At 56.2% G+C, this 17546-nt stretch overlaps 1 protein-coding gene across 4 annotated transcripts; it reads left to right on the top strand.

The window, feature by feature from the left end:
- The first annotated feature begins 2140 nt into the window (after positions 1-2140).
- EXTL1 (exostosin like glycosyltransferase 1) lies at positions 2141-17531 on the top strand. 4 transcript variants are annotated; one of them, XR_012031673.1, is made up of 12 exons: positions 2145-3835; positions 9743-9833; positions 10118-10225; positions 11041-11160; positions 11735-11867; positions 12055-12161; positions 12927-13016; positions 13847-13933; positions 14519-14679; positions 15908-16091; positions 16219-16515; positions 16705-17531. XR_012031673.1 is itself a non-coding variant. In XM_072827704.1 (11 exons), exons 1-11 carry the CDS (start codon positions 3060-3062, stop codon positions 16387-16389), a joined length of 2028 nt encoding a protein of 675 aa, XP_072683805.1. In that variant the 5' UTR covers positions 2145-3059; the 3' UTR covers positions 16390-17531. The 4 variants fall into 4 exon arrangements, 3 of the variants coding, with proteins under 3 accessions (XP_072683807.1, XP_072683805.1, XP_072683806.1); XM_072827704.1 differs by having other exon boundaries at positions 16219-17531; XM_072827705.1 differs by having other exon boundaries at positions 2148-3835; positions 15908-16079; positions 16219-17531.
- The last annotated feature ends 15 nt before the right edge of the window (positions 17532-17546 follow it).

Below are 17546 nucleotides of genomic sequence, written 5' to 3'. Positions count from 1 at the left end.
TACTTCATCCTGTAATTGCCTGGATCCTGGTGTTTCTCTGGGATGTAGGTGCCTTCTGCAGATTGGGGGCGTACCCATCTCACTCAAGAGACAGGATGGTGCAATGGCTGAAGGAATGGACTGCCCAGGTCCAAATCCCAGCTAAGATGTGGGAATTTGGGTGAGTTAGTCAAGCTGCCCGGGCCTCTGTTTTCCCATCTGTAAGATGCAGGTAACAACAATACCTTCCTTGGAGGCCCCTAGGAGAAGATTAAGTGAGCTAATATACTTGCACTTGGAGTTGTGTGTGGAACGTGGTAAATGTAATATGAATGTCAGCTGTGGGACGCCTGGGTGGCTGGTGGTTGAGCGTCTGCCTTCGGCCCAGGGTGTGATCCCGGAGTACCAGGATCGAGTCCCACATGGGGCTCCCTGCATGGAGCCTGCTTCTCCCTCTGCCTGTGTCTCTGCCTCTCTCTGTGTCTCTCATGAATTAAAAAAAAAAAAAAAAAAAAAGAATGTCAGCTGTTACTGACACTGTTACTGTTCTTCAGTGTCACATCTCTAGGGCTTGGCACAAAACCTGGCCCACATTTAGTACTTAATAAGTATTTGTTGGATGAATGAATGAATGAGTACAGGGATACAAGGATGAAGAAGTGACATGAGAACCTAGAGGAGGAGGGCCCAGACCCAGCCCGAGGAGAGTCTGGGAGGCTTTCTGTAGGAAGGCAGCCTTTCACTGGTTCCTGTAGGATGAGGTGGAGTTAGCTGAGCAATGTGAATGGCGGGAGCAGCAAACAGAAAGTACAAAGGCCCCTCTCCACTTGAGAAAGCCTGATGCGTGCAGGGAAAGTCTGCCTTTCTGCCATCACTAAGTGATGGACATTAGGCAAAGAGGCCAGGTTTCCCCTGTGCTGGCCACTTTGAGGGCACTAGGTGAATGAACTGTGCTCTTCCCTCAAACCTGCTGCCCACGGACAGCAAAACATTGTCCCTGGTCAGATCCGAGATCGGGGAAGGCAAGCAAGAAAAGGAAGTTGCCATTTGTTGAGGGATCCCATGGGATAGGCCTGGATTTAACCTGGCAACCATCTCACGGTCAAGCTCTTTACTTCCATATAGAGCTGAGGAGACAGAGGCCCCACATCCCCTAGCTGTTAAGAGGTGGAGGTAGAGTTCACTCTAGGCTGGCCGATTCCATGCAGCCTCCCCCAACAGACTGAGACTCCTGGCAGCCAGGGTCTGTGTCCCCCTTTCACCTCAGCAATTGTTCAGCGGGTGACATCACCTATTCCTGACCCCCTCCCCCTACAGAGCACAGACCAAGGAACTGAGCAGGGGAACCCCTCAATGGCTGTGGATGGTTAGCCAAGTTCAATGCCAGGCAGAACCACATGGACTGGAGGGTGAGCATCAAGACCTTCCACGGGGTGGCTCAGTGGTTGAGCATCTGCCTTTGGCTCAAGTCGTGATCCCAGGGTCCTGGGACCAAGTCCCTCATTGGACTCCCCACAGGAAGGCTGCTTCTCCCTTTGCCTATGTCTCTGCCTCTCTCTGTGTGTGTCTCTCATGAATAAATAAATAAAATCTTAAAAAAAAAAAAAAAAAGACCTTCCCTGCAGAGCTCCAGACAAGTGCAGACCTGGGCACCTGAGTGAGAGGGGCCGGGAGTGGGCCTGAAATGAGATTTGGTGGGCGATGTTGATGGAGGAGGGACTAAACCTGGGAATGGTTGAAAGCATCTTACCCAATGCCACCCACCCCATCCCACCTACTCCCTTCCCCCACTTCACACCTCACTTTCTCATCTGTGGACTCTCTCATCTGCTGACTGACACAGACTCCCCACACTCATACCTGTGGGGAGCACCCAGGAATAGAGTCAGGAGTTCAGGTTTCAAATCCCTGCCCTGTCACATCTTAGTCATCTTCGGAAAGTACCAGTCCTCTCTGAGTTTCACTACTCTCACTTGTTAAAAAAAAAAAAAAAAAAGACGGTGATAAACCTCTGCCTTGGAGGGTTGATGTGTGAATTAGGCAAACTGTGAGGTGTGGGTCCCGCTCAAGAGGATTATTGGCCAGTGAGGAAACTGGTTTGGAAGGGGTTAAGTGGAGACCCTGCCTCCCAGGCAGGAACGAATCAGAGCTGGCAGGGGAGGAGCCAGGCTGGGAAAGAGATCTAGTCCGGCCAGATGCTGCCCTGAGAGGGAGCGGGAGGAGACACCAGCAGGGCTTAGGGTTATGGGACAGGGGCTTGGGACCAGGTCCCGGTGTCTGCACCGTGATAGCTCATCTAAGTCTGAGGGTGCAGGCCCAGCTGCTAGGGGGTGGGGGAGGAGGGGCCGAGCTGCCTAGGCTGGGGGACAGGGGCAGGGTGGGAGAGGACTAGGGATCCAGAGCACTCCCAGCCCCCCCAGGCAGGGGGCACGGCTGCACCCAGGCCTTGACCTCAGCTGACCCTGAGAGCCCACATGGGGCACGGGGTCTAATTTTAGCTCCAGCCGCAGGGCCCAGAGCCCAGGAGTGCTCACCAGTGGGCACAGGGGCAGCCAGGGCTACTGAGGGGCTGCTGAGGCAGGGGGAGGATTGGGGAGGCCAGCCCCACTTCTGTCCAGCCCCGCACCCTGGCCAAGCCACCTCCTGTGAGAGCCCTGACGGGTCCCCCATGGCCTGGCAGACTGCCCGCCTCTCCGCTGAGGCCAAGGTCAGGGGGTGCAGCCAGGAGGGCAGAAGGACGTGGCCTTGCAGTGTGGTCAGGGATTGCATCAGCCTGAGCAGTGCCCAGGGGCAGGGGGCCTTGCTGGGGGGGGCAAAGCCTGGCTTGTTTGTCCAAAGGCCAAGGAAGCAGATTCCTGACTGCAAGAAGGCAAGGCCAGAAAGCCGGGTCCTCCCTGGCCTCCCGGTGCCTGGCTGGTGGTTGCCGTTTGACCTTACACAGGCAGCCTGTTCTCAATGGGCCTCAGTCTTCCCATCTGTACAATGAAGGCGCTGAACTAGAAGGCCGACTCCAGCTCCAGCGGCTCACCCTCAAGCCCCTGCTCCTCCTGCTTCCCCCAGCCCTGGCTGTGGGTGGCCACATGCAGTCGTGGAGAAGAAAGGCCCTCTGGCTGGCACTGTTGGCCTCTTGGCTCCTCGTCCTCCTGAGAGTCTTCCCCCTTCTCCGCCTGGCAGTGCCTGCCAGACCTTGGGCAGGTGCCCCCCAAGGCTGGCCCCGCTGGCTGGATGCAGAGCTCCTGCAGAGTTTCTCGCAGGCTGGGGAGCTCCCAGAAGATGACCCTCAACCTCCTCAAGTCCCCCGTGGTGGCGGCCACTGTGACTGGGGAGCTTGCTTTAATGTCTCCAAGTGCAGGGGTGGTGGCCTCAAGGTATTCGTGTCCCCCGTGGCTGGACCTATCTCTGACACTCAGCGCGGGATCCTGGCTTCCATTGAGAGCTCCAGCTACCACTCAGTCAGCCCTGATGAGGCCTGCCTCCTCCTCCTCCTCGGTCCCGAAGCCCCGGCTGGAGAGTGCAGCCCGGTGCCCCAGCAATGGAATGGGGGAAAGAACCAGCTGGTCCTCAGTCTCCACCCAGCCCTCTGCCCCCAGACCTTCCCACCGGGACAGGCGATGGTGGCCAAGGCCAGCCCCGCGGTGGACACCTTCCGGCCTGGCTTTGATGTGGCCCTGCCGCTTCTCCCTGAAGCCCACCCATTGCGAGGTGGGGCACCTGGTCAGCTGCGACAGCACAGCCCCCACCCCGGGGTGCCCCTGCTAGCCCTGGCAGAGGAGAGGGGCGGGTGGCGCGTGGCAGGCGCTGACTCCCCTGCCTGCCCCTGGGACGGGCGCTGTGAGCAGAACCGTGGACCCGAGCAGTAAGTGGACCTTTACCCTGGAGGGGGGGGAAGACTGGGAGGGGTCTGCAGTGGGGGTGAGCCCAGAGGCCTGGGTGGAGGGCAGGATTGAGATGGGATGGGAGAACGAGCTAGGCCTCAGCTGCAGCAGGAAAGAATCAGGGTAGACCCAGAGAAACACCAGCAAGATGGTATTTTGCCACAGGAGGTGTCCAAAGTAGGTTTTGGAGTTCTCCCTTGGGGGATCTGTAAAAACAAAAATATGACTCACTCCTATTGACTTTTTCTCCTCTTCTAATTCCTCCTTTCCTAATATTTTAACCTACACGGCTTTTGTGTTCACTCTGTGCTACATTATATATAATGGTTAAAATAAAATCATCCTAACTGCTATCATTTGTGTACCAGACAGTAAGCTCAGAGAGGTTAAGTAACTTGCCTGAAGCCGTCCAGACAGAAAGAGCACAGCCAGTGTTGAAATCCAGAGTTGCCTGTTGGCAAAGCTGTCAGCTTTAGAATTCTGAGTTTTAACCAAGAGTTTATGATCAACCCATCAAATGCCTCAGAGCCATGGTGATTAAGGACTGGTCTCCGATGGAAGCCACTCTTGTATCTAATTTGGGGGATTAATCCCTTAAGGAAACAGCAAATATGAATGAGGTCAGACCTACAGGAGAACTTCCCATCAGCGCAGCTGCCTGGAGACATGGAAGGGGCATGGTGGCCTATGGGACAGGGAGAGTTGTTCAGAAATTCCTCTCCCTGGGTTAGTTGGAGTGACCTCAGGTGATAAACCAGTTAACCCCTAAGCACCCCAACCCTTCTGCACCCCCCCCCTGGAAGGCCGGAGGTGTCCAAAGGCTGGTTGGGCAGACAGGATCTCAAGGCCTTTTGAGGTTGTCCAGGGCCCGAGCGGCCGAGTGTTCCTGCTTCATCTCTGGGGCAGACCTGAGTTGGAACCTGTCACTCTGGTGTCCTTCCCTTGCTCCCTCCCTCAGGTATCCCCCTGTGCTCTGCTAGAACAACACGGGCTATTCTCAGCTCCACCTCCCCACTAGGAATTCTTCACGTGGCCAAGCTCCATTTTTGCCTCTGCTTCTCAGGGGCTTCTCTCAGCCAGAGGGCTCCCACGGGAATGCAATCCCTCTACCTCCTGAAGGCACATGGCCTCCAGGGAGCCCCACAGCCAGGGGTAGGAATGCAATGTTGTCTCCTTGGCCCCCAGGCCCTTCTGCGGAGATGCATTCTTAGTAGGTGTCCTGGCATGATCTGAAAAGTCAGGGATCCCCCCTCCCCCCCGCCCCAGGCACCTGAGGCTTGGAGCTCAGACAGGACTTATGGTCAGTGAACAAGTTTCTCTGGCTCACCACGGGCCCCCCCTCAAGTTTCTGATTAGGCTCTTAGCTATTCTTGCTTATAGGAAGTTCCTTCAGCTCACTTTAATTCCCGTTCTCTGCAGCTGGTGACTGGTGAATCTGAAAGCTATTTCAGTCTGAACTTCTTTGAGAAGCTGGAAGTTAGGGAGCTGCGTATAGTAGGTGAATTGTTGACTCACTGAGTGTTTACAGATCGATCCCAAATTAGCCAGAATTGGTCAAGGCTTTCAAACTGCTGTGGGCCACCCCCTGAGAGTCATTGTTGATGAGTTTCTGTCCCAGGTGCAATGCCTGCAGCCTCTGTCCTCTGAACTTTCAGAAGCTGTGTCTGGCCTCAGCCCACCTGCAAGGGACAGGCCTGTAGTCTCTGGAGTAGCTTGAGGTTAGGTTCTCCGGAGGTGTCAGCCAGCTGCCTGATCCAGCCAGACAGTGGAGGGACAGAGTAAGAGACAGAGGCCACCAGCCACAGGGGAGCCCCCAGAAGGTGGCCTGAATAAGCAAGTACTGGCCAGAGAAAGAGGCAATTCACAGTCCCTGCCACTGTCCCACGGCCACTGCCCCACATTCACTGGGCTGGTGAGGAGGGGGAGAGGGGGAGGAGGAAGCGAGCACGTGGGGAGAGCTTGCCCTGGGCTGAGTGCTGTGCCAGCCACTGTCATGCACCCTCCAGCACCCTTCAAGGGAAGTATTGTTATTCCCATTTCAGGGAACAGGAAACTGAGGCTCAGAGAGCCAGCCGAGGCCCCTTGGTGAGGAGCTCCTTGATTCACCAGGGCCTCCCTCGGGTTTCTGATGGGGCAGCTGCGGTAGTGGCAGCAGTGGGGTTGGGCTTAAACCCCATACTTCTGGTTCCAAAGCCCATATTTTTCCACCTTTGGTGAACAGTCTCCTGTTGCTTTGGAATAAACCTCCACCCATTTAAATTGTTATTTATTTATTTTTATGAATAGGGGATTCATTCGCATGGTATGAAATTCCAAAGGCACAAAAGGGTGTACAGTAAAACTCCCTCCCACCCCTGTCTCTGGCCACCCAGTTTCCCTTCCTGGAGACAAACACCATTTCTACTTTCTCTCATGTCTTTTCTGAAGTGCTCTGTGTGTGTGCAAACGAGTGTATATGCTCTCCCCAACTTGGGCTTTTTTTTTTTTAAGGTAAATTCAATGCATGTTTTAAAGTTCCCTGTTTTGTCTTTTTTTTTTTTCCCCTGTTTTGTCTTATTTGGATATAGGAGGCACCATGCCTGGGACCCATGGTATTTTCAGGCACCCAGGAAAACATTTTCATTTGTTTGAAAATCAGAAGAAAAACATGTACCTTTAAGTAGAAGAAAATGCTTTAATATACAATATTAATGTTTTCATTTATTTTTAAGATTTTATTTTTATTTATTTACTTTTAAAGATTTATTTATTTGAAAGAGAGAGCGGGATCCCTGGGTGGCGCAGTGGTTTGGTGTCTGCCTTTGGCCCAGGGCACGATCCTGGAGACCCGGGATCGAATCCCACGTCGGGCTCCCGGTGCATGGAGCCTGCTTCTCCCTCTGCCTGTGTCTCTGCCTCCTCTCTCTCTCTCTGTGTGACTATCATAAATAAATAAAAATTAAAAAAAAAGAAAGAGAAAGCATGAGAGAGAGAGAGAGAGCACGAGCAGGGGGCGAGGAGCAGAGGAGAAGCAGACTCCCTGTTGAGCAGGGAGCCTGATTGGGGACTCCATCCCAGCATCCTGGGATCATGACCTGAGCCAAAGGCAGATGTTTGACTGAGCCACCCAGGCACCCCAAGATTTTATTTTTAAGTAATCTCTACACCTGATATAGGGCTCAGATGTACAATTCCAAGATCAGGAGCTGTACACTCCACCGACTGAGCCAGCCAGGCATCACAATGTGCGTGTTTTTATATCAACAAAGTTATCAAATGTAATTTTTTTGAAGTATTTATTTATTTAGTTAGTTAGTTAAGAGAGAGAAAGATTACACAAGCAAGGAGAGCAGCAGAGGGAGAGGGAGAAGCAGGCTTCCCACTGACAGGGAACCCGACATGGGGTTCAATCTCAGGACCCCAGGGTCATGACCTGAGCTGAAGGCAGATGCCCAACCAACTGAGCCATCCAGGCGCCCCTCAAATGTAATTTATATATATTTATTTATTTATTTAATTTATTTATGGCAGAGGGGCCCCAAAGGCCAAAGTGCCTGGGATACATGGAAGTCACGATGTGGCCCTGCCTATAACCAGGCCACAAGAGAGCCCAGTGGAGCCATGGGGCCATGGTGGAGCCACACTGACTCCATCATTGGGGCTGAGGCCCTGAGTCTGTGACAACACCTTATATGGTGACCGAACCCTGAGACTTCATTGGCAGGTACTGTGGTGTCCCCTCCATAACACACACGCAGGCAAACATACAAAGGCAGGTGCTCATCAGCTCTGCTTATTTGCCTTCGCCGACGGGGATCTCAGCATCTCCCAAGGCCACCCGCTGGCCACTCTCATCCAGACCCATTACTAGGATTGGTGCTGAGACTGACCTTTCAGACATTTGGCCCACTGGTCCCGGGCCCATCCTTTATTGCACACCAAGCAGCCACTACCTGCCCTGTCTCTGCCAGGGGCTCCACGAGACCCCGGGGATGCTGAGGTGAGGACCACATGGCCCCGGGTGCTCCGTGTTTTGGGAGAGGCAGGCAAGTCACCAGTTGGGATCCACGTTGTTACGCAGAGACCTGCTGCAAGCTGCCTTGCTGGCCCCTCTACTTGGGAGCTGCGAGGCCTCTCTAGGCCTCCGTTCCCTCATCTGTAAAGCAGAGGACTAACCGCGTAGGCCCCCGGTCTCTGAGGGAGTGCTGTGACAGTGAGTGAGGGCGTGCACACATGTAAAGCACTTAGAATGGTGCTCTGTGAAGGTCGGCAGGGCTCACTCTTGCTGAGCGCACACGGAGGCTGTGGGAGCAGAGAGGAGGGAGCCATCTCTGGGAAGATCAAGGCGGGCTTCCCAGAGAAGGTGAGGTTTGGGCTTAGACCTTAAGAACCAGTAGGAGGGGGCAGCCTGGGTGGTGCAGCAGTTTAGCGCCGCCTTCAGCCCAGGGCGTGATCCTGGAGTCCTGGGATCGAGTCCCACGTCGGGCTCCCTGCATGGAGCCTGCTTCTCCCTCTGCCTGTGTCTCTGCCTCTCTCTCTCTCTGTATCTCATGAATAAATAATAAAATATTAAAAAGAAAAAGAACCAGTAGGAGGAATTCCCTGGGCCATAAGGCAGAGAGGGGTGCTCCAGGCTGGGGGCACATGTGCAGAGACACAGAGTCCAGAACAGTGGAGGTTACGGAGGACCGATGAGTACAGTTTATTCAGAAAGCGCTTTGTCTCTGGGTTCTCAGTAGCCTTGAACTTAGGGCTTTGTTGGGGAGGGGAGGAGGGCTGTGACCGGCTGGTGCTGTGGCACCAAAGCAGTAGAGAAAGTCCTGGTGTTTAATATGTGGCTTCTTCCGGGAGAAGCCTGGTGACCACCTGAGCAGCAGACAGAAGGCAGGAGACAACCCCTGGGACGCCCCTGAGCCGCAGTTCCGGGGTAGTTCAAATAACCCAGGGGCGGGAGTTAGCCTACCTGGTTCTAGTTCCAGCTCTGCCTTTACCCTTTCTGAGACCCTAAGCTGGAGTCCTTGGGTCTCTCTGAGACTCAGTTTCTCCATCTGTTCAATGGTTCAGACGCAGGCCAGGGAGGCTGTAGCTGAGGAGGGCTCTGTTCATCAGTCCCACTCTGAGCAGGCCTGTGAGTCCAGGAGTCCCGCTCCCTCCACGCCCTCCCCGCACCTCCCAGGAGCTATGTCCTGGGCACTGCTTCCCTGGGTGGGCAGTCCCAGGGAGGGGCTCTCAGGAGGCTGGGATTCAAACCCTTCCCCCCACAAACACACACAGTCTGAGTGTGGCCCTGGGGTTGGGGGAAGAAGGTGGGAGGAACAGAGGAGGCCTGTCCTCTGGGCGAGGGGGCCTCTGGGCAGTGGCTTCCTGTGCGGTTCCAGGCTGGGGGCCCAGCCCACCTCCTGACAGAAGAGCCTTTCATGGGCCTGGGCTCCCGGGATGGGGGGGTGGGAAGCAGGGCAGGAGGCCACTCAGGTGAGGGCTGCCCGAGAATCTGCGTGGGGCAGAGCAGTGGGCGGGCAGACCGTGCCTCTCCGCGTCAGACAGGCCTTGGGAACAGCGGCTCCCACCACCTCCCATTTTGCACGTGAGGAAACCGAGGTCCAGAGAAGAGCAGGGGGAGATGCCTGAACCCGGGAGTGCAGAGGCAGAACTAGAACCCAGGGCTCCCGCCTCCTAGGCCACCGTGGGTGAGGGGCAGGTGTGAAGCTGGTGTCTGTGTCCAGGTTCAGTGCGTGGTTGTGTGCATGCATGAGTGTTTGCTGACATATGAACCCCAGGTGATGGGCTTGCACACTATGAATATGGGAATGTTGGAGGGGGGACACTGGAGGCCATCAGGGAACCGGGTGGGGTGAAGGGCAGCTGTCTCAGGCCTCATATGTTTAGGACCCCCTCCTGTACCTCCTTAGGACCCCCCTTGGGGCAACGCTACCCAATGCCACCTTCTGCGTCATCCCTGGCCACCGTCCAGAAGCCTTGCACTTCCTCCAAGCCCTGCAGGTACAGCCCCAACCTGGGCATCCTCCCCACCCCCCCCACCCCCCCACCCCCCCCACCCCCGCCCGAGCTGACAGGCCACTGTGGGCCCAGGCCGATGGGAAGGCACAGTGAGCTGCTACACCCACGCTCACCACACCCTCTGCAGAATGACCCAGCGCCCCAGAAAACACTTTCTCCCCTCTCTGCCCCTTGCCCCCAACTGAAGCAGCCGCTAATTTGGAACTAGGGGAGGGGGAGGTGTGTAGGACAGGACTGGGCTCCCCAGTGACGCCCCGTTTCCCCAGGCTGGCTGCATCCCTGTGCTGCTCAGCCCTCGGTGGGAGCTGCCGTTCTCCGAAGTCATCGATTGGACCAAGGCTGCCATTGTAGCAGACAAGAGGCTCCCATTTCAGGTGGCTCAGGGCCCTGGCCACGGGGAGGGGAAAGGGCCTGGGATCTCGGCCCCCGGGCTCCGCTCAGTCCTCACTCTACGTGTATATTGATGGTTTTGCTCCAATCCCCAAGCCTCTGGGGCTCCCATAGGCTCAGAGAGAGGCAGAGACTCCTGACAGTTCTCAGAGCAAGTCCTGAGCCTTTCCTAGCCTCAGTTTCCCAATCTGTACAACAGGATAAGTTAGACCAGATGATGTCTGTGGGACCAGCCCATGACTTGACCAGTTCAAGGGAAAGCCACAAAAGATCCAAAATCTGAGTATCTCCATAGAGGCCGGGGAGGAAAAGCAAAATGCACGGTGACCTTTTCCAGCTGATGAAACTAATTTCTCCTGGCTATAAAAAAACATGCATAAGCTTGAACCCCCTGAGAAGTGAGGACGGTATGGTTGTTAATAATAACGGCCACCAGTCACCGAGCCTCTACCACATGCTAAGCACTTAATGTGATTATCTAATTTACTCCCCACTGCCACCCATGGGGCAGGTACTGTTATCGTCCCCACTTCACAGATGAAGACACAGACTGAGAGGTTGAGTAGTTTGTCCACCGTCACACAGCTACTAAGTGACATCTAGGGCCAGCTGTGTGTGACCCTTGAACTCTTAATTGCTAAGTTACCTGGGACTTGGCCAAGGGTGGCTGCTGCTAACCCACGTGGAAGACCGTGGGGAGAAAGCTTCTGGTTCCCAGACCTCCCACCGAGGTGCTCCCTCTTCAGAGTCAGAGCCTTACAGGGCCCCGTGCCTTCTCCTTCCTCCCTCTGTGCCTCAGGTCCTTGCTGCCCTCCAGGAGATGCCCCCCACAAGGGTCCTTGCCCTGCGTCAGCAGACCCAGTTTCTGTGGGATGCCTACTTCTCCTCAGTGGAGAAAGTCATCCACACCACTCTGGAGGTGAGGGGGACCTCCATGATGGGGGCCTTGGTGCTGGGCTCCTGCCTCAGCCCGGTTCCCTCTCCACACTGCTCCCCGCTGTTTGGACTTCCTTCCCCCTTGAAGAGGCTTCTGGGATGAATCTGAGACTTGGCTCTGAGCTCTTGGACAAGTTCCCTCTTCACTCTTCCACACTTTGCCTCAGTTTCCCCATCAGCAGAGGGTACAGCTCTGGCCAATAGATTCCGAAGCACGTGCCAAGTTGGCAGCCCAGGTGATGGGCAGCGGCTGCCTGGGATGCTGTGTTAAAGGGGAGTCTGGGTCTGGAAAGAATCTCACGACTTGTTAGCAACATCTGCCGTGAGTGAGGAAGGGAAGGGGGGCAGCAAGCTCACCACCATCTGCCGCCTCCTGACACCATCACCGAGTGTCCCCCACTCTGGACTTCTGGACCTAAACCCTTCGGACAGGGATGCAGCTGCTGCCCTCGCAGGAGCCGGAAGGGGGGCAGGGGGGCTCCCAGGTCCACACTTCCCCGACCCTGCCCTCGGCCACACCGGCCACTCCCTCAGCACAGCCCTCTCTCCTTTCACAGATCATTCAGGACCGGATCTTCGGAGCATCTGCTCACCCTTCGCTACTGTGGAACAGCCCCCCAGGCGCCCTCCTGGCCCTGCCCACGTTTTCCACAAGCCCCTCAGACTTCCCATTCTACCACCTACAACGGGGTATGCCCTCGGGAGGGGACACCTTGAAGTCCCCTCACCAACTCTTTCCAGCCTCATCCATATAGAGCCCTGCCAACCCCTCCCTGATTCTCCAGCGTCTCTCCTGGCTCCTGGAGTCCCCAGCTCAGGTCCCTCCTCGGGGGTCCTGTCCCCTCCTCCCCTAACAGCCTGTGTCTCATTCCCCCAGGCTCTCGGCCTGTGGGCCGGTTCAGCGCCCTGATCTGGGTGGGGGCCCCAGGCCAGCCCCCGCTGAAGCTCATCCAGGCGGTGGCAGGCTCCCAGCACTGTGCCCAGGTCTGTCCCCTTTTCCAGCCGGGGTCCTGGGATCCAGGGTGGGGGCAAGGGAAAGACATGGAGACCTCAAGCGTAACCACACATTTGGCGGGGGGGGAGACACGGGAGGGGCTTTCAAGTGCCATCACTGCCTTCCTCTAAGTCCCAGGGTTCTTATTCCTTTCCTCCCCCTCCGCCCCTCCCTCCATCCCTCGTGGAAACTGATGAAATCATCTAAAAAGCAGGTACCCCTTGGGGAGGCTGGAGAGGTAAACACACATGCATTCACGCACTCACCCGTCAGTCATCAAGCCCACCCAAGCCGTGGGCTTGATGCTGAGGATGCAGAGAAAAAGCCAGAAAGGTTTCCGCCCCAGATTCAGATTCAGTTAGCATTTCCTGGCACAAGCTGTCAAATCCCACTTCCAGAGGAGCCACATAGACTCTTGAGAGGACTCACAGTGGAGGGAAGCACTTAGCTCAGCCCTCAGCCCAGGACAGACAGAGCAGCTCCACAGATGGGACATCTGAGCTGAGCAGCCAATGCTATGAAGGAGCAGAAGAGAAAGAAAGCCTCTGAGGGAAGATGGGGATGGAGCGAGGGGTCAGGGCCCAGGCCAGGAGCCACCACAACTGACTCTCTCCAGTTCTGATGCTATAGGTAGCTACCTTCCTGTCACCGGGAACCTTCCAGAAGCCCAGAGGCAAAAACAGGGCAGTGAAGAGAGGGCCTTGGCTCCAACTAAACTCTCCCAGACTCCCCAATACACCCCCTCTTCCTCCTAGATCTTGGTTCTCTGGAGCAGTGAGAAGCCACTTCCACCCAGGTGGCCCAAGACAACAGTGCCCTTGACAGTCCTGGCCGGGCAGAGGAAGGTGAGGAGTGGGGAGGGGCGCGGAGGGAGGGCTCCAGCCCCTGCATGTGGGGGAACCGGGAGGGCACACACAGGGTGCTTTGCTTGAGCCTGAGCCAAATCTGAACTTCCATCAGGCTTGAAGCTGGCTGGGAAGTCCCTCCTCATGACTCACTTAAGTATCTCCCCAGGGTGGACTTTGCTTGCACCGTGTGGGTGTGGCAGAGCTTTCTGGAGTGGGTGGTGGGCTGTCTGTCGTGGTCTCAGCTACAGGCCCAGTAGAAATGATCCGCTTCCATCCCTGGCCCCTGTGGATTGTGCTTCCAGAGAACTGGCGTTTTATGTGATGAGAGAAGGCAGAGGGAGTGTGTTGGCTGTCTTGGATGAGCTAGAGGAGAAACGTGGGATCTTGAGGAAATGAGGACAGATGGCAGCCAGTCGAGCCAGAGGAGGGTGGCTTCTGAGAACCCGGGATGGGATGAGCCACCTGCCTGCTGCGTGGTTCTGGGCAAGTCCCTTCATCTATCTGGATGCCTTTCCTTCAAATGAAGGATGTCTGACAACCCCTCCCAGGGCTGAGGTGAACATGTCATGTGACGAGAGGAATCCTGAGGTGTCAGAACTAGAAGGGCCCCTAGATACCATCTGCCCCATTTTACCAAGGGGGAAATTGAAGTGCAGAGAGCTGCAGCGAGTTCCAGGTCCCAGTTCCAGGCAGCCAGGCTGCTTCCACTGCCCTGCCTTCTACACCACGTGTGCAGGGGCTCTGCACAGCAGATATTTAGACGGGCACCGTGGGAGGCTGGGGAGTGTTCCCACGGCTGAGTTGGCCTCACCTCCCCCCCACTACAGGTCAGTGATCGCTTCTTCCCTCACCGAGCCATCAGCACTGATGCCATCCTCAGCCTCGATGCACACAGCAGTCTTACCACAAGTGAGGTGAGGACAGGCCGCAAGGAGCCCAGTGTGTGGCGGGGACAGAGCCAGAGGGCCCGGGCAGCCCCTCGGGTCCCCAGAGCAGGGAGGAGCATCGAGGTGCCAGCATAGAGGTGCAGCTTCCAACTGTAGACACCACTCAAGGGAGCCAATCAGCCTCCTCCTTAGCAATCTCTGGAAGCTTTCAGCAGACTCTTGAAGACAGTTCTCAGCTCCAGCTGAGAAAGCATTGTTCCTAGCTCCTAGATGGGCACCCCACCCCCGCCCCCAGCACTCCTGGAAACTCATGCTCCTGTCTCCTCTCCTCTGAGTCCCCTCTGCCAGGCTGGCCTTGCCTCTTTTTTTTTTTTTTTTTAAGATTTTATTTATTCATGAAAGACACAGAGAGAGGCAGAGACACAGGCAGAGGGAGAAGCAGGCTCCCTGCAGAGAACCCCATGTGGGACTCGATCCCAGGACTCCAGGATCAGACCTGAGCCAAAGGGAGACGCTCAACCCCTGAGCCACCCAGGCGTCCTGTTGCCTCCGTATCTTGTTCCCAGCTGGTGGGGAAGTCCCTCCTCATACCTCACTTAAATGTCTCTCCAGGTGGACTTTGCTTTTGCAGTGTGGCAGAGCTTCCCTGAGCGGATGGTGGGCTTTCTGACGTGGAGTCACTTCTGGGATGAGGCCCAGGGTGGCTGGGGCTACACGGCTGAGAGGACCAACGAGTTCTCCATGGTTCTCACATCAGCTGCCTTCTACCACAGGTACAGGTGGCAGCCCTGGCTCTGGGAGCAGAGGGCCAGAGACCCCGCCCTCTTTGAATCATGAGCAGGGTGGCGTGAGAGTGAACACAGCAGTCAACCTAGAGCTCAGAGACCCAGGTTCAAGGCCCAGATCCGCCACATCCCAGTTGTGTGATGGGCAAGTCGACTCACCTCTTGTGAGGCTCAGTTTCCTTATCTGTAGAATGTTTTCATCTCACAGGGCTGATGTGATAATCAAATGAGAAAACCCTATGAAGGCCTTGGTGCACAGATGGTCAACAAATGGTAGCTAGTGTTATTTTAAATAGAGTCTTGTAGAGCTTACAGATTTGGGTTTGGTTTGGTGATGGTGGTGATAAGAGAATGGTCCTAAAGCTTTTTTTTTTTTTTTAAAGGATTTTATTTATTCATGAGAGACACAGAGAGAAGGCAGAGACAGGCAGAGGGAGAAGGAGGCTCCCTTCAGGGACCCCAATGTGGGATTTGATCCTGGAACTCCAGGATCATGCCCCTGAGCCGAAGGCAGACGCTCAACCACTGAGCCACTCAGGCGTCCCGGTCCTAAAGCTTTATAAATGTGTGTGTGATGAGCTGGGGACTGTTCCAGTCCTTCCAGAAGTTGATTGAAGGGCCTGTCTTTGGGGTAGGGACTGAATTCTGGGAGGCCCCTTTAGAGGGATTGCTGAGATGTGTTTAAACTAATTATGTGTAACCTGGAACCTCTGATAGACTTCCCTAGGAGCTCTGCAGGGAATTCTTAGCAGAGTGAAAAATACCCCTAAGGTCTGCAGGGTGGGCCTAGGTTGTTCTCTCAGAGGCAAGGCTCACCCAGAGCAGTATCAGTCTGGTTAATCCACAGACTTCCTGAGGCTGGTCTTTGGGGCCTGCCATGTTAAGTGGCCTTGGAACCAGTTGATCCCCCACCTCATTCTGGCCAAGTTCAGACCTCAGAGCCCAGGGGTGGGTGCCCCAAGGAGCTGGAAGGGATGGGGGCAGGGAGTACACACCATTTGCTGTAGACAAACCACAGAGCACAGCAGAGTAGAGGTTTGTATTTCTGGTGTGGGCTCTCTGAGGTGGCCAGGGCTGAGATGGGAGCAGGGGTTTCTAAAGAAGGCGTGGGGATTGAAGTCAAAGGGAGAGTGAGGTTGGGAGAGATTGGGGCCTGGCAGGGAGGGGTGGTGGTGAATTAGGCTGCAGCCTCTCCCTGTCATCTCCTCTTGCGCAGGTATTATCACACCCTCTTCACCCACTCCCTGCCCAAGTTTCTGAGAACCCTGGCAGATGAAGCACCCACCTGTGTGGATGTCCTGATGAACTTCCTAGTAGCAGCTGTCACCAAGCTGCCCCCTATCAAGGTGCCCTATGGGAAGCAGCATCCAGAGGCTAGGCCTCCACTGGTGAGGATCCAGGTTGGCACTAGGAGGGGAAGGGATTTCCTGTCTAATCAGAATCCTTTATTGCTGCAGGGTATGGGGGCATGAGGGTGGGTCCAGAAGGAGGAGAAAAGACCTCCAACCCATTTCCCCTCCCCCTTAGGCGCCTGGGGCCTCGGAACAGCAGCCGCCAGCCCAGGACTGCATCAATCAGATGGCAGAGGAGTTTGGCTACATGCCCCTGGTTTCCTCTCGCCTCCGTCTGGACCCTGTACTCTTCAAAGACCCCGTGTCCGTACTCCGCAAGAAGTATCGCAGCCTGGAGAAACCCTAGGAGAGAGCGGCCCAGGCCCCAGGCCTGCTCCCAGGGGGCACTGCATCTGCGGGGGTGGGGGGGGGTCGGCGGCCCCCATCCCTGGCACATCTGGAGATCCAATCAAGGCTGCCAATTAGCCAACAGGTCAGATCCCTATTGCCCAATCAGCCATTGCACCCCGAGGCGCGGGGGCCTCCCGCACCCTCCAGGCCGCTGCCGGGCAGGTCACAGGTGCAAAGCGCTTGCTCTGGCTGTGCCCCAGCCATCGCTCACCCTTGGCGGGAGTGCCTTTCTCCGCTCCCCCGTGGGAGCTGACTTCTACTTGTCTTTCAGATCTTCGCCTCCTCCACGGGCTTGCCTGACCCCCATCCCCGACCCGGATCCTCTGCGCTTTCACAGTCGGGTGTTTCTCACTGTTCATGCTGCTTTGCAAGGTACATGGTCAGGCCCCAGGACTAGCCTGGAAGCCCCCGCGGTGGGTGGGGCATGTCCTCTCCTCTCTGGCCTGGCAGGTGCTTCACCAATATTCGATGAACAGACGACACCAGCTGCGTACCTGGCCCTGTGCCGCGGTCGGGAATGTGGACAGGTGCCGAGCGAGACCGAACTCTACCCCCCACCCCCGGGGTTCCTAGTTTGGCAGTGGCGCAGCTGCCCACAGATGCCTGCATTGGCAGGCGCGATCTTCGCACAAAGAGGCGCCGAGAAGCCAGTTTCGGGGCTTCCTTCCCGGTCGGGCCGGGGAATTGGGCCTGGGGAGGGAGAGGGTGCGAGCGCCAGCGGCCGCCTCGGTTCTGCACTACCAGCCGCGACCACTAGAGGTCAGCGCCGCGCCGCGCTCCCTCCTCCCGGAAAGGGACTGGAGCTCTAAACGCCCCCCTTCGGTCAAGGGGTGACCGGGCAAGGGGATGTAGTGTTGGTGGGGTGCAGCCTGAGGTCTGAAAAACCGACGAAGGAATTTGAAAGAACAGCCCCACTCCTTTGGCCCACGTTCTCAAGACTAAGAAGCCATTTCTAGGTGGGCTGGGTGGGAGATGTGTTGTCGGGGGTGCCCTGGCCGTGACAGTTGAGTGGGGGAAGGGATGCTGGGTTCTCCAGGGTTCATCCACCTGGAACTGGAATTATCACTTCCGAAATAAAGCGTGTGTCCTTGCCCCTCACGCTCGCTCGAGCTA

Source organism: Canis lupus, chromosome 5 (genome assembly GCF_048164855.1).
Source record: "Canis lupus baileyi chromosome 5, mCanLup2.hap1, whole genome shotgun sequence".
NCBI lineage: Eukaryota > Metazoa > Chordata > Mammalia > Carnivora > Canidae > Canis > Canis lupus.
The sequence above is the reverse complement of the archived record's forward strand: the minus strand, read 5'-3'. Positions and strand labels throughout refer to the sequence as shown.